The sequence below is a fragment of the Echiichthys vipera genome (genome assembly GCF_963691815.1).
Source record: "Echiichthys vipera genome assembly, chromosome: 3".
Lineage (NCBI taxonomy): Eukaryota > Metazoa > Chordata > Actinopteri > Perciformes > Trachinidae > Echiichthys > Echiichthys vipera.
In genome coordinates, this window is record NC_139828.1 from 9413727 (window position 1) to 9437747 (window position 24021).

The window sequence follows — 24021 nt, forward strand, 5'->3', positions numbered from 1 at the left end:
GTGTGTGTGTGTGTGTGTGTGTGTGTGTGTGTGTGTGTGTGTGTGTGTGTGTGTGTGTGTGTGTGTGTGTGTGTGTGTGTGTGTGTGTGTGTGTGTGTGTGTGTGTGTGTGTGTGCGTGCGTGTGTCAGTGATGGATTTTGTGCATGGAGATAGTTCCATATATAGGCTCCGATATCCTCTGTGGCCAGGAAGGTGAGATAATGGAAGGGTACCAAACTTTGCTTGTACAACTAAGGCTGTTTTTCTTGTGGCAAACAATAGCATCTACTTTAGCAACAATGCTACTCTCTGTTTCCATGTCATTGCAGGCAAGAAGAACTCAATCCTGATGCACAAAGTTCAGCATGATCTGAATTCCGGTGTTTTCAACAACCGCGAGAATGAGATGATCCAGGAGATAGTTAAATATGACCGGGAGATGGTTCAACAAGTTGATGTACCACGACAGCGGTCCATGTCCATGTCCATGACACCTCCTCTGCACGCAGGAATCTTTAATTCTCCAGGTTCCTCCGCCCATCCCCAGAATTCAGCAATTGCCACTCTGCAGCAGGCCGTAGCCATGAACTTTTGTGCCCCTGTGCAAGGGAACCTGCAGTCTCCTAGGATGGTGAGGAGATTCCAGGTGATGGAAAGTGTGCCCAGCCCTGTTTCAGCCTCTCCATTGCAGTCTCAGCTCTTTGCTTCTGGTGCCTTTGCTCCCGCCCTGTCCAGCCCCCCTGTCCAGAGCCCGCTGAAACTTAGAGGACGATCATTCCAGTATGGATCCAGTGCCCTGGCTGGTCCCACCTCAGGCTCCCAGCTTTCTCTAGCCCAGCAGCACATAGCCAGCCCAGCACTAAGGTCCAACACACATAAGAGTACTCATTCCTTGCAATTGGGCAGTTTGAGCCAAGACGCCAGGGTACTGTCAGCCTCTCAGCCCTCACTGCCTCATGAGGGGGCACAACCAGGCGCCCCTAGTCCCCCCCATTCTACACGAGCCTCCTCTTCTTCCATTGGACCCCCATCAGGTCACACAGGCATCCGGAGCGCTGTACCATATAGGGTGGTACTACCCCACCAGATGTCTGTGGGGACCTTCCCTGTAGCATCCCTGCCCGGTTCTGTGCAAGGTTTTGGGGCTGGTGCAGGGCTGGCAGCGGTAGGTGCGGGAACAGGTCTGGGGGATTCTGGACTACCCAAGAAGGACTCTATAGTGAGCCTTCCTGAGACAGACCTCATCAAAGTGAGATCCAGGCTATCCTCAAACTTGTGATCTTAATTAAACTCTTCTGGGGGAGTGACTCAACGAGGGGCAGGACTGCAGGACTCTTTCTCCTACAGTTCCTCTTCTCTCTCCACTCCAGTTTGACTATCCGAATGTATGAATGTTGAGTGAGTGGCAGCAGGAGGGAGAATCTGAGAAGAGACTGTTCTAACACAAAGTCTGTATGGTGACTTTTCACTCTGCAGCATTGAGATGTTTCTACTCACAAACATAGTAGTTGCACAGTAGGGGTTAAGTAGCATCTACCCATCTCCCACTCCTTTATTTACTGTATTTTAGGAACAACATATGGGCATATCTGCTTCAGTATCTTCTTATTCACCCAATTTCATGCAAACTTGGGGTCGGATGGGACAAAAAGAAAATCAGGGACCTGATTCAGGTATCAGAAGTTGGCACTTTAATGGGGTTTGACTACTGTACTCTACCACATTTTGTCATTAGGCTGTCTGTAAAAGATGGTCAGAAAATGTTTGAACATTACATTTTTGTGTTTTATATTCTTATTTATAAACCTATAGAGATAATATTCAGTAATGTCCTTTATTCCATTATTTTAAGGCAGCCCCCAGAGTATTGATAGGAATAGATCAATGAGTACATTTATGAATCAAAGTGGCATTTTCTATATCTTATTGGCCTCTTTTGTAAGTCTTCCCTCACTCTTATAGCCCCCACAGATAAATATGTGAGCCCCGAGGATGTTCAGATCAGAGACAATGAATATCCTTCGTACTAAAATTACAGGTGTGGGACAAATTGTCTACTTCCAGGCAAGCAAACAATTTCTATGGGAAATGTCTGCCTATTTGTTTCATTTAAAGCTGCATTAATCAATAGTTTTGTATTAACAATGAATCAGCTGACTAAGGATAATGTAACGGAAACTGAACCTGAACTGCTTTTTAGTTTTCTTAGCTCATTGTTTCAGCTCTATAGCCCACAGATTTTCTGTAGAGTTCAGTCTACTCACTCATTTTCAGTTTCCAGTAGCAAAAGGCAGCGTTTTTTTGCTTTTATGTTCTGAAGGTGACCAAAAGTTGATTAATGCAGCTTTAAGATTAATTAGTTAAAGCTGGGGTGGGAAGTTTTCTAGGAAAGACAAAAAACAAATCCCAGAATATGATAATTCAGCCCTCCTGCAGCTTTTCTCACCGGACAAGCATGAGCATATGCACGTGAGCCCAATGCCATTACTAGGCAGTAATTCTATGAGAATTACTGTTCTGTTTTCTTTGCTAACCTGTGGGCCTGAGAAGCCATTTGAGATGATGTACTGTGATGCAAGTCCATGTTTCTGTCACAGCAAAGCATTTAAGAGAGGGAGATAAAATGTTGCCAATAGATTAGCCTTAGGCCAACCGTAGCTGTGAGCTTTAACCATGAGCCTTTGGCTGTTGTTATAGGTTAGACTCCATCTCCATCCCTCCCTCTCCCTCTGATATTGACATGATTTATTGCGTTTATTCACTTGGATTTTGTTTTATTTATCCAAATGACACCATGAAACCCTGCCTACCCCAGGTTTAAGAAGGTCCAATACAACTATATCTGATTAAAATACCTTTCTTCTTAACAGCAGATTTGATATCTGCCGTTTTTGGGGTTATGGACTGTAGTCATGTGAGTAGTAACATCCCACACTTATTAGAAATTATAATTCACTGCCAGTTACTTACGAAGAATTTTATACGACTCAAAATGTAAATCCATTCATACTCACATAATCAAAATATGAATCCATTATTTTCTAACCCTCGCACTTCTTGCAGCAGCAGTTTGGGCAATGTTAATGCCAAAGTCAATTCATACAGACAATGAAACTCCTGCAAAGCTCAACCTTACTGAAAACTCTACAGCTTTGATCAGGTTGTATAATGCAGTGTGCCTGTCATTTATGCCTCAGTAAGAGTTCACAGGATGCCGCTGATGTGTGTCCAAAAGCATTAGAAAGGGAACATTTTCTCCTGGAAGTGACATTCTCTTCCCCTCTCCTCATTTATGCCTGAACCATTACTGGGTAATGAGGGTGGAAATTGGAATCCCCTCGGGTCTGTTTGGGACTGTTATTATTCTCCTTCGATTGGGTTTCATTATTCAGAGCCAATGATGAGTTCCTCCTCTATTATCGTTTTGCAATTTAATTTTGTTCAGTTTCAGTTCCTGAGCTTTTATCCACCTTGAGAGTTCCAAATGGGACAACGTTGAAGGTTTGTAAGTATTTTTATACAGTGTTTTTGAGGTCTGTTGTGTTTTTGTTTCATGCCCAAATTATGCCCCGTGGAACCTGTTTGGATGCTCGTAAAATAATTAATATAGAGGCTTGTTGTTAGAATAGTGTTTTACTGAACTTCACATTGTGTCCCGGAGGCACGGTCTTAGGACAGGAAATGCATTTTGTGACAAATTAAGTTTAAAGGCATCTTTTTTTACTTCATTAGAAAGCACACACTAGAGCGATGCAGGCAAAAAGATGAAATGCAAAAAAAGGTCACTCGCTAAACAGAAATCACAAGCAGATATTCAATACTCTAATCACCCCCCAAAAAACACTATCTTTAATAAAAGCTGAAGAATGAGCAGAATGAAGCCAAAATGATTATGTTTTCATTCATATGCAAATGTTTCAAAAATATTCAGATAACTCACTAACTTAACACACTAATCAGAGAATATACACTAAAACCATATAAACCCATTCTGTCATATTAACAGCAATAACGAGTGACTCTATGCAGATGACGTTCTGTTGTATTCTTGGGGTTTTTATGGACATGCAATATTTCACCTTTGGATCAATTTCCCAAACTTTACTGAGGATTTGTTTAAAGTGTTTTTGGAAGAACTTGAACAGATATTAAGATTTGATTCTGCACTCTTTAGTGACAATAACTTGATTCATGTTGTTATTTCAATGTGTAAACAGTATCATGTAAACCAGATTATTTATTTATTTAGCCTAGTTTACTGTTAATGTAGACTTAGTGAAAAAGAAAATGTTTGGCAGTTGAATATCTTTTTAATCTTTGGCGAAATGCATAATATCATCTGGTACGAACCCATATTACTTGAACATTATAATTAGAGCAGAACAAAACTGTAACTTCATTATAAAAGATGTATCACTTCTTTTCTTACAGTCGTTCACAGTATCACCCACAGTTTGTATATATTATCCTGTGCCAGTTGCTGTGAGGTCTGCATAGTTTCTTCTATTGTGTATGTTTAATTTGTTGATTTATTTTTCTAATCTCACACTCCAGCCCATTTGCAAGTCCTGGCCAGTTGATCAATAATGTTTTTTTTTCCCCCTTATGTGCCATAACCTCTGACATCTAATTAGCATGTTGCCCAGAACACTGTATACTTTACCCTCTTTTTGCAACTTTTTTACAAACAGATTTAGTGTTGAACTATATAACAATGCAGCTTTTCTTTTTTAGTAGACCTTCATGGCTTTGGTTAGGACACACACACACACACACACACACACACACACACACACACACACACACACACACACACACACACACACACACACACCCCTGCTCCAGAGTTAAAACTACTTTCCATTCCAATGTGTCTTTGGGTTCATCAATGAAGGTAAAGCATGGAAATTAAGAGTGTTTAAAAATGTTTACCTACAAGGGCTGTTCATTTGGATTGAGTGATGATGTGATTTTGTGTCTCTAACTTTGTCACTCATGTACATTCATGCTAATGAGTTCAGATGCTTTCTCTCTTATTGGCCGGGCATGACTAGAGCAACACTGAAAAATATACACCACACTTTTTTATACCAGTTGTTTCTGTATTTAACAGGACACAATACAACATGATTCATCATCAAACAGCAAAAATTCTGTATTAATTTGTTATTTCCTTTACATCCCTGCTTGTTGTTGGCTCTTTGTTTGCTTTCTCAGATCCAAGACCTGTTAGTGGCATCCAATATACAGTGACTAAGTACAAATCCAATCCATGCCTAAGCACTACAGACCAGGCTGGGTAACGATGAATTCCCTTGCATCAAACAGGCGGCCACAGGCGGTCACTGTACGTCTGTGAAATCAGACACAAACAGTGCAGTACAAACATTTCTGTGTCAGGGGGCTGATTTTCTTTTACAGAGCCACTCCACAGTTGTCACATCCCGTAACATGTACTGTGCATACCTAGTGCCTAGCATATACTGTAGTCTTCACATACATGTACTATATTCTTTGTGTGTGTGGCTGTTAAAAAAAAAAGATGAAGAAAAAAAACCAAGCTCCTCGCAATACAAACATCACTGTCAGCTACATCTCACTGCAGTACATGTAAAAAGGAAAATAAATTGTATTTGAATACAGATTGATTCCACTGCTTCATGTGAATAATCGAGGGTTAGCATACTGGAAAAGCACAAACAGGTTATGATCATTTTGCATACTCCTAATAGAAGCAGAACCCCTTAATGCAATAAAGGCATGTGATGGTGAATGTCTCTGCTTTCTGTCAGTCATGATATTAAGTGTCAAAGTTACAATGGCCAATGAATCTTTGTCATTGATTGTTTACATTTAATATAATCTGATTTTCTGCCTGGTTATCAAGAGGGGAAAAAAATACAGTTCAAACAAAAAGATGGCAATATTTGTCGTGTGGAACAGTGAGTTTATATGTTGAGTGTGTGAATGATGTCACTATAAAATTTGTCATTTTTTTAAAAGCCCTCTCACCAGCAGCTGTCAGCATTTCAGAATGCAACTGGTAATCTTGGTCATTTGATTTTTATGCACTCAAGAATCAAGAATTCACAAGAAGCCCAAAGAAATGCGTCTCCCGATTCCATTGGATTTCTGAGACTTCGGTTCAGTGTGGTCGTTACCAGTGGAAAGTGTCCTAGAAATAAGTTTTGTTATGATTTGACACTTAAAAGGTGCAGCACAGCACGAAGACTGTAATATGCCATATTAAATAGACATTGTACATTTCTCTTCAATAACCAGTGACGGGATTCGGGAGTCTCTAGACGGCTCTAAGCAACTGCTGTCAGTCACATGAGACAATAGTCAAATGTCAACATTCATAAGACGCATAATTGCATGTTATTGATTGATTGATTGATTATAGCATAAAACATTCCTGCTCATCTAAAGAAAAAAAAAACGCTGACCCAAATTCAAGCCAGCGTCCAGGAGCCTTCAGGACTTTCTGAAAGAAAAGATTAATTTTATTTTAACCCAAACCCCTGTCTTTTCCTAAACTCCACTCGGTTGCTTTTTACCTTAAAAAAAAAAGAGATTTCAGGCAGAAAAGCCAACTTCCCATGTGCTTAAAGCCCGAGAGAATTTTGAGAAATTACAGCCTGGCCCGGTCCAAACCCGACGGGACAAAGAATTCAATTCAATTTTATTTATAGTGTCAAATCGTAACTGGAAATATCTCACAACACTTTCCAGATAGAGCAAGTCTAGACCAGACTATAGTTTACAGAGACCCAGCAATTCCCCCTTGAGCATGCACATTAGTGCCACAGCGGCCAGGAGAAACTTCAAAGCTAAGGCAAAGCTCTGTAGGCAAACTAAAGCTTGGATCGCAATTCACCAGAAAGGCAAAAGTTGACACTTACCTTAACATGTGACATGTTCCAAGATTGGTTTTCACTCAAAGTGCAGTAACCACCTGTCACATGCATTTTGCATTTATTCTTTCTTCCCTGCTGACAAAAAAAGCATGAATAATGTCCTTTACATAGACTCCAAAGTTACAGTGATGCATACTTAGCTGATGTTGTGAAGCAGACAGAAAAAATGTACATTTGAACGAAGCTCAATCACACAGCACAGCAGATCAGAAAGCACATTTTCTACATGTAGTAAAGTCACCTGACTGATTATTGGGCCTAAATCAGAAAATAGCTTCTCTCTGTATCTACTGAAAAAGGACAAAATACTGCCTTTTTGCTTTTCTACATCTTGATTTATTTTAAATGGTGAAATTATATTCCAAAAATCACAACAAGTCTGAACAAGAACCAGAATAGAAAGACACTTGATAAGGCATTTTAAGTGTCATTTTAAGTCTATGTTACTGATCTGGCTGCCAGAGTTTTCTGTGCAGAGTTGAGATAAAAAAGTCTCCAAAATGGAGACTAAACTTCTTAAATGCAGATGATTAAAGGTCCTATATTATTATGCTCATGTTCAGGTTCATATTTGTATTTTGTGTTTCTACTAAAACATGTGTATATCCTTTAATGCACCATCACTGCAGCCAGAGAATGACTGAAACAGCACTGTAGGGGTACGTTTTATACATAGTTGTGACATCACAGACATACCGAAGTCGTGACAGCTTGTTTAAAGGTTTCTGGATATGGGCTGTCTGCAGCCTCTGGATATAGTAGAAGTCCAGACCTCCACATAGTTATAGAACTCCTTCAAATATATCTAAGAAACATGTTTAAATAAAATAAGCCCGTTCATTAGATTTAAACATCCAATGGAAGAAAAAAAGGACTCTGACACTTTTCTTCTAAGCAGGTCCAGTTCACTGAAGCATCGCTGCAGCAGGCATCAGATGTGTGTGTGCACTGTTTGTGTTTGGTGGTTGTTAATCAACCATCACTGCCTGTCAGTCAGAATAAAGGTCAGACAAAGGAAACTCACACTGACACACACACACACACACACCTGCCAACAGTGTACCACCTGTCTCTCTCTCCCAAATACCAGTGCTCCCTCTCCGCGGTGCTGCCTCGTGCTTCCTCTCCTCTGCTGACAGAAAGCTCTGGCCCCACTTGCTCCCTCCAGGACTGTCTGTACACCCTGCTGCCCTGCTAGTGCCGCTGAGTGAGGGTCACTCATGACGCCATGGGGCAGGAGATACGCCGGGATAGCCCAGGAGCCTGGCAGGGAAATCAAAGTGTTCTCAGTGAGTGGTCCAGCTATCTAACAGTTGCCTCCAGCTCTGGCATGCCTGACAGATTGCCACCAACACTTCCACAGTGTCCCATTTCGGACGATCCTTTCGTTGGAATAGAGCTCACTAAAAGCTCCACACTACTGTCTCTGGATGTGATACGCTTCTATGCAGGTGTGGTGTAATTCAGAGATAGTCACTTATTATTATATTAGCAAACATTTAATTCAAATGTAATTTAAATTTAAAAACAGGCCCTACTATCAGGTCTCTTGCCATATAATCATCACTTTCTAGGTCTATTTATGGTCATGGTGGCTGGAGCCTATCCCAGCATGCTTTGGGTGGGAGACAGGGAACACCCCTCGACCTACGCTATATCACAAGGCTAACAGGGACATTAATATTTACACTCAAGAGCAATTTCAAACCTCCACTTGAGTCACAGTTGGACTGTGTGCAGAAAGCAAACATTCCTGGATCAAGAATGTGAATCCACATGAAAACATAACAGCTAAACTGGCTGTTGTTACCTTTCCTTTCCATACCTCTAATGGACAAATCAAGTCAAAATGCAAGAGACATCAAAATATTAACATGTTAACCCATTCAATCGCATCCCACAGCCATCGTCAGCAGGTGAAATGGAGGACTAGATGTTCCATGACTACTACTTTGTCAACTCTGTCAACTGTTTCCATCAGCAGATGATAACTGAGCAAACTGAAAGCTCTGCAATAAGCTAAAAGTTACAGCTTGTATGAAATCCATTCAAATTGCCAAATATATACTACATATTAGCTAATGTTAAAATAAAGATAAGGTGTACACCTACCACAGGTATCACTTTAAACAAAAAAGACAAGAAAGTCTATAAATAAAACTGTACTTTTTACCTTAGCATTGAATAATAGACTTTTTAACTACAAAACACCTCTAAGAATCAAAGATTATACAGTAGTTTGACACAGTGTATAGAGGTCAGACACAGTAGTCAGAGACAGTAAAGAACCAAAATCTAAATCTGGCTGCCTTTGACAATATGATAGACTGTATTTATATTAGATGCGCATCAAGACTCAACTGCACTACGACTTAAGACCTCAGTTACTCAATAAGCACATTTATGTTAGCAGGCATTTCATACACATTTACTTGAAATTGACTGTAAGGACAAGAGACATCAGCATAAACTGATCTGTCAGTAAGAATACAAAATGTGTGAGCTCAAAAGGGAAAAGTGGAAGGGGAAGTGAATAATTGCATTTCTCCTCTCGAGAGACTTCAGAACTCCATCACCTTTGCACGATATATTTCTGTAAACAGAATAAACATCAACAAGACGTGTTCGTCTCTGGAGAGGACCCGTAATGGAAGCTATCTGACTGTTTCCTGCTACAAGCTCCATTACTGCAGGTGATACGATGGCGCTGCTCTCCGATCTAACAACAGACATCCTTGGAATCACCCCTGAGAAACTGAGACAGGCCCATCAAGCTTTTGCTGTAAGGACATCTTCAGTATCCTGTTTATTTCCTTAGCCAAAGTCAATGGTAAAACTGTTTGGCATGCGTGTTCCCTGACCTGCCGCTCCGCCCTAACCCAGCTACATGTTCTGCCATTTTAAGTGTTTTATACTGCTAGTATTTTAAAGCTAATCGATAGTCAGCTCCACAGCCACAGTCGAGCTATTGATTGACACTTATACCCTCAGCATCCATCTATGACCACTTCTCTGTGATGAGCTCAGGTCATGTAGCACCACTGAAAAATAAATAAATAAATCTCAGCTAGTGTGTCAGCCAGTGAGGTTATAAGTTGTGAAATGTTATGTGTCAAGTATGTCAGATCCTGAGAGCACTTAGTGCAGGAGAGAGCTCCGTCCTTGACAACTGGGCCCAAAGAGATGAGGGAAGAGGAGAGTCACGCTGGGCCGACGCCTGCAGGAAGGAGACCTTGGCTTGGTTTGACTTTGCATTTTGATGGTGGCAGGTTCAGTGTAAAGCACACGCTCGCTGAGTCGCTTTATTAGCTGAGTATGGAAAAGGAAGGTTAAATAAGAAGGGGAATTCACTGTTTATAAGTGTGAGTAACCGCCTGCAGTCAGTTCGCTTAGCTTATGAAATGCTGCAATCAGAGGAGGAAAAATGAAAGGGCACAAATGTTTTGCGTAAAGTTTCCAATTTGAACTTTGAGGGGTCATCCCTCTGTTCCCCTGGGCCTATGTTCTCCGAGCGGGGAACCCTTTTCCCCAAAAGGGTCCTGTGTTCCCCGGTCGCATAAGCCTATGCCTTTGCTGATTTAGTTCAGCATTTTGTTAGGGTTAGGGATTACGTTTAGCGTCAGGGTTAGGGTCTACATAGGCCTATTTGCCGGGGAATTTGGCACTGATTGTGGAAAAAAGAACAGACTGGGGAACATTGGACCCTTTTTTAAGAAAATAGTCTGATGTTCCCCGCTTGTCCCAGAAAGTGTCCTGTGTTCCCCGGTCTGTTATTTTTTCCAGAATCAGTGCGCTGAATGCCCCATACAAAGCGGGGAACATAGGACCCAGGAACATATGACCCGGGAACATAGGTACGCTTCCAACTTTGACACACAATGGCACCATTAACCTGTTAAGTAATTGGGAGCCACCTTGATAGTGCTGGTATTTGAGAAGCTATCATAACAGTTACACGACATAAATTAAAGGTACAAATATAGATGGTAGATCAGCCATGACAGCGACAGTTTGTACATTATACAAACAAGATGTAAAATGCCAATGACAGAGTTTTAGAGGTGCTGAAAGGTGGATTTTGTTGCCTTCGGACGATGGAGGCGAGCTTTACAGTTTTTTTTTTTCTAAATATTATTTCTTTGAGTCCTAAGTTCTTACCTAACTCAGCAAGAGAGCGAAAAAGTTATACTTCTTTTCTGGTGTGTAAAGGTCTGCAGACAAGAACAACTCAAACCTTTCATTTTCAAACTTTTCAGTGTTTGGTATAATTTAGCAATATTACTGGCTGGTCCCCACAGAAAGCACACAGAGCATGAAAAACACGGTTCAAAGAACAGTGCACCATAAAATCAAGTCATTGGGTGCTCATTGCTTTTTACCAAAATAATAAAATAACTGATCAAATGTGCATCTTATGCACATCAAAATATATAGGAGCATCTCGGAATGCAAATCGTGTGAAAACCTACAGTCTAATCAGCACACTATTTAGATTATTTCCACTTCATTACATTGTCACTCAGCCAGCTTTGTTTGGCTGAGTCTACACTTGCCTTTGAACATCAACGACACCTTTTGTCTGAAACTGCTGTAACGTTTCCAACAATGATCAGATAGCACTTACGCTATTTTTACTTCTAGATGCGGCACTGGCCCAGAAAAACAAGATCTCAGTTGATTAGTGAAGCCTGCAAACCCTTTGTGGTAGATCTAAATGGAGCCCTTTATCTCATAATAAACAATGGAATTAAAATATGCAGCTATAACTAAATAACGACTTTCATTCATCCTGCGTATTCAGGCACACTAAGAATACCAGCTATTTCTTTGAACCTTTGAATGAATAAGGAGACATTTAAAGAAACACATTTATTTGAGAACAATAGTCCACTGCTTAGTCACTCTTTGAGGTAAGAATCAAGAGTACGCTTGGAGACCAGATCTCCTTGATCCCCTGTACCCCATTACAGTTTATCTTTCATTTCCTCAACGTCCGTTCTTCAAAGTTCTTCGTAGAAATGTTTAAATATCATGTCATCCAGTCAGTGATGGGATCGATGAGAATCAGGTGTGGTAGAGGCAAGTCAGCGCCCTGTGGAGGTCTTCTCAGCATGGAAACACACACACACACACACACACACACACACACACACACACACACACACACACACACACACACACACACACACACACACACACACACACACACACACACACACACACACACACACACACACACACACACACACACACACACACACACACACACACACACACACACACACACACACACACACACACACACACACACACACACACACACACACACACACACACACACACACACACACACACACACACACACACACACACACACAGTCCATTATAAGAGGTACTTTTCACTGATTGACGTCTTAACATTCCCGTCCGTTGCTGATTCTCTCATCATTTTGCCTGGATGAGCATCCCACCCTCTCTTCCATCAGCCCACGAGTCAGTTAATCAGGCGGGTTCACTGAGTGTTAAAGCCTCCAGGCAGGCGGGGTGCTGCTGGATCAATGTGGCGATGTCTGAGGGAGACAAAGCCGGTCGAGACCCAGGGGCCTGCAGCCTCCCTGCCGCACTCTGTCAATTCTACTCATCTTCCTCCGCTGGCTCGCCCTCATGAGTCTCTCAACTGAAGAAATAAGTGGATTCTTTCACCTGCTGGAGATCAAAATCACCTGGAAAGGCAAGAGGCAAGGTGTCAGTGCATGTTTAAGTTTAAGGACAGTAGTTCCGTAAAGTAAATTACATTTACAGCTTTAACTATAAACAAAACTTTAAATTACAGCATACTATTACAAGATAGGTATGCAAACACAGTTATTTGGCACAAACCTGCCAGCACAGCATTAACTGTAAAAACAGAACTAGGACAATAATTTATCAATGCAATAATTCATTAGTATTCAAGAATAAATCCTGATTTCCGCTCTGGAAGGCGTTTCTTTAAGCTACATGTAAACATTAGCATGCTAACAGGCTTAGAATCACAATGTTACCATGCTGATATATAGCAGTTATGATGTTTACGGTGTTCACCATCTTAGTTTAGTGCATTAGCGTGCAAGCTACGTCATGTGCCAATTAGCACAAAACACAAAATACAGTCTGTGTTTAATTCGTTTATCTTGAGAACCGAGAATCTAACGAAATTCATCTGGCGAGAGTCAGGTTACAAATTTTGAGCAATCTGCACCAAATTTGGTTAAGAATATCTTCAGTGAAATGACTTACAATCTCCATGAGAGGGAGAAGGGGAGAAGTGCGTACACACACACGCACGCACACGCACGCACACGCACACGCACACGCACACACACACACACACACACACACACACACACACACACACACACACACACACACACACACACACACACACACACACACACACACACACACACACACACACACACACCTGGCAGCAGTGTACCACCTGTCTCTCTCTGACTGGTCTAAGCCACATAAGAATAAGCTGATTAGGCAGAGGAGGGACACAATTAACAGTAATACATTTATTACAACCCAGCTGTCGCTGCCAAGCAGACAGTAAGTGTACAAATGATGATGATGGAGCGAGTGGTTACATAACAGCAAAGCCTCCATCCACCTGGCTGACAGAGACGCTGCCTCTGTACCTCCACTCTGGACAACAATGAACGCAGACACTCACAATGGCGTCAAAGGAAAACAGGGGAATCTGCCGGGCAGGCAGAAGCTGAAGACGGATTTTTAGCCAAACTCACTGAATGGCTTTTCCTGTTTGAATAAGTCGGCAGAATACAATGTCTGGCCAACACAGGCAGCTAGAAAACCAACTACAGACAAAGGGAAACTATAAAAACAATAGGCTACAACAATAAGCAATTATAAACCAGTTCAGAAAATACAGGATTGTGGAAATCCAATTTAATAACATGCCTGTCATTCCTGCTAACCTCAGACAAAGCTACAGGACACACAGGTCCTCTTCAGTCCAATTAGGGGGGAAAAAAGAACAACCTGTCTGTTGGCCCCCTCAAAGGATAACCCCAGCCTTGGTGAGGCCGGGGGGGTTGGGAGCCAAAGAGCTGCATACAAACTGACCTGTGCGGGGCACTTTGGCTAGCAGCAGCATCAGCTTCTTGTTCTCCTGGTGCTTTTTGTTGCTGGCTTCAGTCCTGCCACAAACGAAGAGAGCAAGAAAAAGTTTAGTAACTATGAGAGAGAGAACCTGGCTGTGTGTCTATAGGAAAGCTTAGTCAAAGATTTAAGTGGTTAAGGCATTCATTCAAGAATCTCCATCCGTTCTGCTGACTGATGGTATTTAAACCTCTGCAGGTTGTCCACAGCTGGATGCCACATTTGAGTTGTTGAGATTATATGTGAGTTGCTATTGAAGTAGCACATAATGAGTACTCCTAATGTGATGTGATCGAGGTGGCACAGCACATCTGTTGAAGTGTGAGACGTGAAAGTCGAAACTTACAATTTTAATTTTTTACCAGCAACTGTTTCCTGCATGACTACAATACCATACGGAACAGGTCGCTCGTTCAGCTGAGACTGATGTGAATGTCATTCATTTTATGCAGGTATTTGCTCATAAATGCATTGGATAAATTAATAGTTTGGCCTGAGATGAAAAGTTAAGCGATGACCAAAGTTATTATAACTCCTCCTAATGAGGAAAAGAATGTTTGATATAAATCTTATGGCAATCCATTAAATGGTTTCACTCATTTCAAACATTTCACTCTAAAATACAAATATCAACCTCATAGTTGCACCAGAGGAAAAAAATAATTGCAATCAATCTAATAATTGTTGAGACATTTCTGTCTGGATCAAAGTGGTGGGCCAATAAATGCATTGTTATATATTTAGCAAAAATAATCTATTTCAGGCAGGGGGTTAAATTATCATCACATTTAAGACATAGTTAAAAAATGTATTCAGTTACAAAAGTGAAGGAATCCAAAAAGTCTTTTTATTCCCACATACTATTCTCTCTGTTGCCTACAAGGGTGAATAATGTGTTTGCAAGGCTACCTAGGGGACGCTAATGTGTCTGTGTCAAGACATGAGGGCTGCTGTGGAGTAAAGGCTGTAGAGAAGGTGTCCAATTATCCCAAGACAGAGAAAAACACAGTCGGATGATGAGCATAACTCAGCCTGAGGCCACCAAGACAGATGGAGAGCGATAGAGAGCTAATCATTTGTTATCTAATGTCACAAACAAGTGAGGGAAAACTTCGGCACGTAATATAACTTTGACCATCTTATAAACCTCTAATGTTTGTGCACCTTCTGTTTGGACTTTTTTATAATCTACACAAATGTAGGAATTGCATGTTCAGTGATGGCTTTTATATCTATACCATACATGTCCATAGGGATCCTGCAGTGTTGCGTAAACACATAGAGACAGAGACTAACGGCAGTGATGATGGTTGCTCTATAAGAATAACTCAAACAGAAAAAAAGGAGGCACAAATCGCATGGTGGTACTTAAGTGTGGAAATATGAGCTTTTAAGTATTACAAAACATTTAGCTAAAATGTAGATACTGTACGGAAATGATTATTTGTACTTGAATAAGATATGCTATGACTAAAAGATGCTCATACTTGTTTTTATCATCATTAACCTGAAAGATAACATTGTTGCTCCTAAGACTAACAGGAAGTCGATGTGTGTATGCGAGTGTGCACAAACAAACGTGCTCCTGCATGCAGGTGTGTAAACTCACAGGGGCGAGGTGCAGTATTTATGTAGCATGAAGTTGGACAGCTCTTGTAGGATTGGCTGGCTGTGCAGGGCGACAAACTGTTCCCGACAGATCTGACGGGAGGAAGAAGAGGCAGAGAGGAGTGTGTGAGTTACTCTGGCTCAAACAAGCTCCCAAAACGTCCCTGCTTGTTGACCAGGTAAAAAAAAAGGAAATAAAGTAGAGAGCAAAGTAAGAGAGAGAACAAACATCTGTCTATCGCCACATCTGACAAATGTCTCATCTACCAGAGCTTTAACGCCTCTGCCAAGATATATTCGCTACATCTGTGTCCATAGCATCTGCTGAATTTTTGCTTTTACTGATCCACCTGTCCCACCCTTTTAACAATATTCCACTCATGTAATTTTATGCACAAATTGAAAATGCATATAAAACAGGTTGATAGAAACTCACTTTATGTCAGTAGAGGATTTAATAAGTGTTATCAGCCACACAAGATTATGGAAAGAAACTGACAGAGAACAAAAGCTCCCAATGGTTTGTTTTCTAACCCCACATGTGAAACCCGTCTACACTGGCAGCCAGTCAGTTATGAAAATGGGGGATATGAAGGAAGGATCAGTTCCCATTAAAATAGGGACCTTTTTCGTGTGCTTAGGTGTTGACGAAGATATTGAATAGCCCTCCTTTGCCACTGTGTTCAATTACCCGTGTAATGGTGAAGGCGCACACTCACACATTAACGAGAATATGAGAATGAATAAATGTACTGACTGCTTCATTGAATGTAACTCCTCTGAGATTGGATGAAGACATAAAACCGTGACTGTGCTCTGAAGCTACATGTACAAAGAACTGGGACTTCATGGTAATTTGATCCATTTTATGCCGCGCTGTGTCTCAGTCTGGGCCTGTTGACAAATTAGTTTCAGCTGGCAGGGGCAGTCATTTATTCGGAATAACAGGCTCTGTCTGATGCTGCTACCTGCAGCTGGCTGCCTGTAAATGAATGACACAGTGAAAATACTTGCGTATCCAAAATCCGCCTGCATGTGACATAGCAAAGGGAGCAAAATCTGAATGGCTTGTTGAGTCTCAAGTTTTCCGATCCAGGCAGCTCACAAAAAACTGACCAGGTTGTGTTATTTCACAGTTTGTGAAATCCGTAGACACTCCAGATACCCAAATGTAAGTAAATGGTAAATGGACTTATTAATTACTTATATAGCGCCTTTCTAGTCTTCTGACCACTCAAGGCACTTTCACAGTGTTTGTCACATTCACCCATTCACACAGACATTCACACTGATGGCAGTGGACAGACCATCTAATCTAACCATTCACACCGCATTTACACACCCATGCGCAGCACGAGGAGCAATTCTGTTCAGTGTCTTGCCCAAGGACACTTCAACATGTGGACCGGGGGAGGTGGGGATCGAACCACCGATCTCTCGAACGACCGATCTCTCGAACGACCGATCTCTCAAACGGAAGACGACCCACTCTCACACTGAGCCACAGTCGCCCCTAAGTGCACAAGCTATGTCCCCTTTAACTTTCAATTAATCAGCAACAAAAGGAGAATTAAACCCTGATGATACGTGATCAGACAGGATGAAATAACTCTGAAAGGATGATGAGGACAAGGAATGTCAAAAGAATACTGTACTTGTACTTGTACTTGTCATTTTACCTTGTTCATGGTGTCCACATTGAGAGCGTGGGTCCAGAAACAGTCGTGAACTGAGACGAATGTCAGACCAGCACTGAGGAGAGGGAACAAAAGGGGAGAAGATAGTCCATGTGCAGGAATTGAAAATGAGCAGAGAAAAAGAGTCATTAAGCAGAGTTTGAAAATTACAGCGAGGATAATTTATAAAGTACAGTATATTATTGAATACCCGTAACAGTGGAGAGCAGTCAGCATCATGTGTGTGGAGTCCAGAGAGTGGATGAAGTTTGGCGGGAAGGCATTCTTCTGTTTCATTGTGTCTGGCCTCCTGAGAAGGGACAGAAAGCCAAGCATCGACATATCAAAACACTTTCTGTACTTTGCTGCTTTCTAATATAAAAAGGGATTTTTCAGCCAGCAAGTCTGAAGTGGCCTCATTATGAACTATGCTGATAATTCCCAGGGAGACAGTTAGCTATCTTAAATTCCCTTTTTTAACTTTGTGCACTACTTGGAAGACAGCGCGTCTTAGTAACCATTGCATTTAAAAAACCACTGTCCCCTCGAGGATGTTTCATAAGCCCCTTTCAAGACATTACCCGACGGGGGCTGTATGCGAGAACGCAAATGTCAGGATCAGTTGGAACAGGCACTGGTTATCTTACTAAGTCTTACTAACAGATTTTTTTTTATCGTGGACATTTGTGTAAAAGTACAGATGTCATTGATAATTCTTAGCGGCTGCATCATTAATATCAGTAACAACACCAGTGCTTTTACAACAAGTGAAAGAGTCATGTGTGTGTGCACAGGTTTCAACATCAATATTTATCTTCTACTCTGTGACCTCAGGGGGACTCCGGGGCTCTGTGCTTTCTAAACAAAAGTCAACATGAGAGCATACAAATATAGACGTGATATATGTTAGAAATAGTACAAGGTTATATAAATTCAGTGCTGCTTCTGCTGCTGTTGCTACTGATTCAAGAACTGGCAGTAAAAAAAATAAAAAATAAATCATACTGCCAATCTGTATCCCTGTGTTTCCATTACCCTGAGCCTGTGCCATTCAAAGCCTCTGGGCTGCCACAGACCAGCACGCTCTTCTAATGGGAATGGAGACAGAGCGGAGAGAGTTCGGGCCAAAGCTAAAGCTAAAACACACAAACACACACGCACAAATACATACGCATACACGCAGGATGCCTGTCTGTCAGTATATTTTACCTTCTGGCCATTTTATTTTTTTGGCTTTGAAATGTTGGACTTGTATCTGAGCGCTTTGAATTCTGTTGTTTTAGGCTTAACTAAACCAAAACAAGATTCCTGGGGATGTATTTGCAAGCTCACTCGGCTGTTTACACTTCGCACAAGACCATCTCTCTGCTTTCCCTTTTTCTAATGCCAACACTCACACACACAAAACAAACATGTCACCTTCAACTCCCACAGGCCAGAAGGACTAGAAATGTGCACAGTCAGTACTCTAAGGGTTAGCAACCGTAGCTCTCTAAGGCGTATCTGTTCTCCCTGGAGAGCTGATGGTTGACTTCATGTCACGAAAGATGATGAACGTTGACGTGGGGCTTAGCTTTAGTGTATATTTTTTGTTTGTTTAGGAAGTCTGGATAATAAGCACTCCTCTAAATATGAGATGGACGAAAAAAAAAGCAAGAAGAGCGAGGGCTTGTAGGCTGTCACTGCTCTGTCTGCGACTCGATTTACATATTTAGATGCTGGACGAGCTTTTTTAGGGTCTTTAATAACTGTGAGTGCTGCCGCGTGTGCTTCCTGTGTGCAATGAAAAGCCGAGGAAAATCGGCCATGGCGATCGTGTCAAGTTTAGCTCAGAGTGTCAGCATGTGAAACACTGATGCTTTCTCCGACAGCACATTTCAAGTTACAGGCGAGGCAGCCTTTCTGAGCGGCATCCTGCCCTCTCCTTCCTCCACCCCTCCCTCTGCCTCGGCTGTTTTTTAAGTATTCACTCTGCCGGAGATGTAGAGCACTGTAGATGTCAGATTGAGGACGGCTGTCAGTATTTGTCATCTCTGTCATCAGCGCTCTCACTCCCGTCTTCCCTCAACTCTCCATCTCTGTCTCTTTCCGTCTTTGTGCTCTCTACTCAACTCCATCACTGTCGTCTGTTGTCTCTTTTAAAACTCTATCTACACATCTCTCTCTCTCTCTCTCTCGCCTCCCCGCCACAGCAGTCATTCACACCTTCCAAACCAGCACTTATTCAGAGAAAAACCACAAATCACGATCTTCTTTATTCCAAAAGGTCAAACATCATCTATTGAAGTGGACTGTCACTCAATAAATCACAGCAGGAGATACTCAGATTGGGGGGTGTGGTGTATTCTAATGAACCTGCGTGTGACAGGAGGGGGAGCAGAATCTGAATGACTAGTTCATCCCCATGTTTTCTGATCTAGACGGCACACAACGAAACTGACTGGGTTGTCTTATTTCACAGCCTGTGGGTTTGCAGACACTCCAGATACTCCTTTATGGATGTGCACAAGCTCTGAAATGGTGAGTTTTTTCACAATACGACCCCTGTCCAACCTATTGGCATCAAAACGGTGTCTGCCTAGGCTACGTAAGCACGCACATACTCTATTTGTCATGCATAACTGCATCTGAGTAAAACAAATCCAGGTTGCAATCTACTCAGATCCTAATGAGCTGGCAAGTATTTTTTACTGTTTATCTGAACGGAGTTGAACTGCAACTATATAACTTAAATTAAACCCATTGTTTTTGTCAAGTAAAATAATGACACGTGCTTCTCATTAGAAAAACTACATTGGAATCTATTTTTGACCATTTCTGATCGGTTCCTTGCTGCTGACTCCGTATTTCACCACTCACGAAACATTATTCTTGTTGAACCCCTTCTTCTGGCTAATGATGTATTTTGGCAGTAAGATTTTGCAGTATATTATGTTATTTCTCTTAACTATAAATGAAGCTTCTGGACGAAAGTGTTTGAACAACTTTTTTTAAAACTAAACTCTTTAAACCTACGGTATGCCCACATCTTTCGTCTGAAGTGGCAGAACTTTGCTTTTAAAAGACTTTCCAAACACTTCTGAAGGAATTTCCTACTTTATGACAAATGCAAATTTAGAACCCAGTTTGAGTAGGCAATTAATGGAAATAGCCGCTGGAGACAGATCTTTTGTGCAGCTGAAGTTCCTGGAATTGTAAGCTAATTGCCTCTAAAGAGCTCTACTTTCTACTTCCATTCACCTCTAAAAGCTAAATGGAGAGTTGTCTGAAGCTACATTTTCAAAACTCATCAAACACAATTTCGCTCATCAAATATGGGCCAGCCATGAGAGACTAAAGAAGTGACATCTGCTGTGGGTCAGTTTCAGTATGAGAGTGGAGAAACAGACAGAAACAGGTCTGTAGCTGCAGAGAGACTTACTCGTTGGTGTCGTGGCTGATCTGGAGGTTGATATGTTGCATGGTACTCTTCAGCTAGAAGGGGGCAAAACAAAGACAATGAAATGAGGGGGTTCATAATCTCACCTCCAGCTGGATGATTACTGTTTAAGGTCCAAGCAAACGTTTAACAATTAAAACTGAACTTTCAGATTCTGGTCCAAACTACAATGTATTTAAAATATCAAACGTATCAGGTTAAAGGACACACATACAATTCTGTAGAACACATCCTAATATTTTGAAATACAGCTGTTTTTATAAGGGTATGTCAGGTTTTAAAAATGTACTCCATATAAGCACGATACAGCTTTACTAAAGTCTTGGAACAAGGAGGCTTATGTTGTATTGAGGAATTAAAGTATCCCCTGTTGTACTGTGCACATTCGGACACCATCTACGTAGGCATCTTAATGCAAATACACACAAATGAATCCACACACAAACAGCGCAAGAGGTAGAGTTAGTTCATGGTGATGCACTTTCACCACATACAGAAAAGAGATGAAAAAGAGAGGCAGAAAGGGGGGCACGAGGAAATCTCCAAGCAGAGAAATTTCCAATAAAATCCCAACATCTTTAAGTTATTGCTGAAGAACCAAGAGTACTTAGTAAAAGTACATGGTAATCAAAGTATAGAACTACTCGTATACTATAAATATAGTATAGGACGATCAATATAACCCTAACAAATAGTGGAAACAGAAGGATAATATAAGCATAGGAAGATAACTATACTGTAAATGTAAATCTGCCAGTTTATGCACAGTGAGTGGCCATCAGGCAAATTCTATTTTTTATCGCTGCTGTTTTCTTCATTCCTTTAATTCCTTCCTTCATTTTTTTCACACTCAAAGCCTAACGCCAAAGCCTTTGGTTCCTTGTGGAGGGAAGATTTAGCCCTCTAATCTACCGAGCTTTGAGGGTCTATCCAGGCAGCTGTGCCAAGGCATCTGTGGCAGGGCAGTCGTTCCCTGACCCTTGGAGCCACGTCTGGGTGCGAACGATGGGCTACTATCAGGACCAAGATATGACTGGCAGCCAACTGCTCGTCAATGTGAGCATTAGTCTGTTTACCTTGAATTCAGCCTACACTAATGTATCCGAGTGTCTCGTCGTCTGTTGCTCTGCCATTTTATTTTTTCACTGATGGAAAGCCACTTTGGCAGGGAAAACGTTTTCGCCATTTCAATTCAATGACATTCAGAGCGCTGCAAACACTTCTATCTGTGCTGCAAATAATCAATGTGCTTGTATTGTCAAATCATTAGACCCCATTACTGTTGTTAGATTATGTTCAGAGCTAGATATACCCACAATAATGTGAATGAATAGGAAATGTGTTTGAGTTTGTTCCCATTTATGAACAGGTTCACATGGGGACATTCAATTAGCTCAAAAACATGGAAACACATAAAGAAACAGATCTATTCATATTGTGCAGCGTGGCTGCTCAGTGGCTTGAGCTGAGCCTTTTGGTGTAACGTGTACATGTCCAGCATTTACGTTGGGTAGAATAGGCTCATATCAGTTGTTTTTTGGCTTTATGCTACAATTGTCAGGCTATAAACTATTTGAAATAAGTTGTGGCTGGAATTTTTTTTTAATTTGTTGCTGGATGGGGTTTTGAAATTCAATTCAACGCCTCTGAACTGGAGTGCATTAGAGCACAGCATGACCACTGCCGTTCTCACACCCTTAGAAGCCTTCAAAAGCTGTGTGTTTGGTGCTAATGTACAGCTCTTTTATTTGATTTTGCCTGCTTCTTTTGGGATGCATACTCAGGACACACACCTTTAAAGTGCACATCCCTCTACAATTTGAACCACTCCTCATTCTGCCTAATGCTCCTTCTGAGTCTATAATGACCTCCTGGAAAGCCGAAAACCAGACATTTCATGTGGGATGCTCTCCTGGTGCTGTAAAGGTTTTAGGAGGAGCGCATATCTTGTGGGCCCTGATGGGAAGCTAATCTTTCACACCTTAAAAAACAGAAAAATGCATCATAGAGCAGAATAACAATGTGCCATGTCAATGATGATTATTGATTTTAGTGAGAATCGACAAAAACGCTGAGCTGGAAATTGAAACTGCTCCACTGGCGTATTGACAAACTGTGTGTGCTCATTGAACATTTGTTTGAGATATAACATCGAGTGTTTGAGTGATGATTGTAAGACCTTTGGCTGTGACTGAATGTCTCCATATCCAGTAAAATAGCCATGGATGCTGTCAGAGTTGAGTTGCTGTCTCTCAAAGTACTTCTCTTCAAATTCAACCATACAAAGACTCATCATAAATGATACAGTTCTGTCCAAAAGTTGCACCAATACATCTAGGAGACATGGCAGATTTCCTTTAGTCAATCAAGTTTGAAGGATTCATCCTCAGGAGACCATGAATATCTGCACCAAATGGCACGACAATCTATGCAGCAGTTAGAATAAATGATATTTCCTTTACAACCAAAATGTCAACCTTGCGATGGTGCTAGAGGAGCAGTCGTAGGATCATTATGGGTCCTCTGGGGGTCATGAATACCTAGAAAATAGTGTCAAGTGGCAAATTTCATATCCAATAGTTGTTTGTACCAAAATTGCAGGACCAACCAAGTGATTGCCATGTCTGAATTTGTAACACCAGTTTAATGTTAAAAATAACTCTTTTGTTACATTTAATCTTCTTAGAGTAGAACAAAAGGTGGAGGAGGTGCTATGTGATAACAAGGTTGCAATAATATATACTTTACTTCTCTGGAATTAGTATTTCTATGACAAAAGTTTTGGAAATTGGAGCAACAACTTATAATTATTTTCACGGTTTATTAATCTGTTGATTATTTTTTGACTAAGTTGTAAAATGTCAGAAAATGGTCAATCAGTGTTTCCCAGAGCCCAAAATGACATCCTCATATGTCTTCTTTTGTCCACAACTGAAAGATATTCAGCTGACTGTTATAGAGAAGTAAAAAAAGAAGAAAATGTCCACATTTTAGAAGCTGGAATCAGAGAATTTGAGATTGATATTCAGTTGATAGTAATTGAATTGTTGACAACTAATCAAAAAATCGCTGCCGCTCTAATGGATGTAAAGCAGTAAAGTGACAGGTGTTTACATGGTTGAATGTATATCAAAGCTAGCTTAAAGGAGGCAGCTAACTACTTGGTTTGGTGATTCCAGTGGAACGCTTGAAGGTCTCTGTGTGATGAATGACAGAATCACACCATAATCA

At 41.2% G+C, this 24021-nt stretch overlaps 2 protein-coding genes across 2 annotated transcripts in view; one reads left to right on the forward strand and one right to left on the reverse strand.

The window, feature by feature from the left end:
• Nucleotides 1-1259, forward strand: part of hcn2b (hyperpolarization activated cyclic nucleotide-gated potassium channel 2b) — a gene marked incomplete at both ends in the record, with an annotated part of 46661 nt that extends 45402 nt beyond the window's left edge. The window contains one exon of the mRNA XM_083911320.1: nucleotides 310-1259. Coding sequence (XP_083767446.1) covers nucleotides 310-1259 — 950 coding nt within the window. The remainder of the gene's footprint in view (nucleotides 1-309) is intronic.
• An 11130-nt stretch (nucleotides 1260-12389) lies between these two features.
• Nucleotides 12390-24021, reverse strand: part of polrmt (polymerase (RNA) mitochondrial (DNA directed)) — a gene marked incomplete at its 5' end in the record, with an annotated part of 43539 nt that continues 31907 nt past the window's right edge. Inside the window, 6 exons of the mRNA XM_083940193.1 lie at nucleotides 12390-12623; nucleotides 14032-14105; nucleotides 15677-15768; nucleotides 17355-17427; nucleotides 17563-17661; nucleotides 20773-20825. Of these exons, the coding sequence (XP_083796319.1) occupies nucleotides 12574-12623; nucleotides 14032-14105; nucleotides 15677-15768; nucleotides 17355-17427; nucleotides 17563-17661; nucleotides 20773-20825 (441 nt within the window). The 3' untranslated portion in view covers nucleotides 12390-12573. The remainder of the gene's footprint in view (nucleotides 12624-14031; nucleotides 14106-15676; nucleotides 15769-17354; nucleotides 17428-17562; nucleotides 17662-20772; nucleotides 20826-24021) is intronic.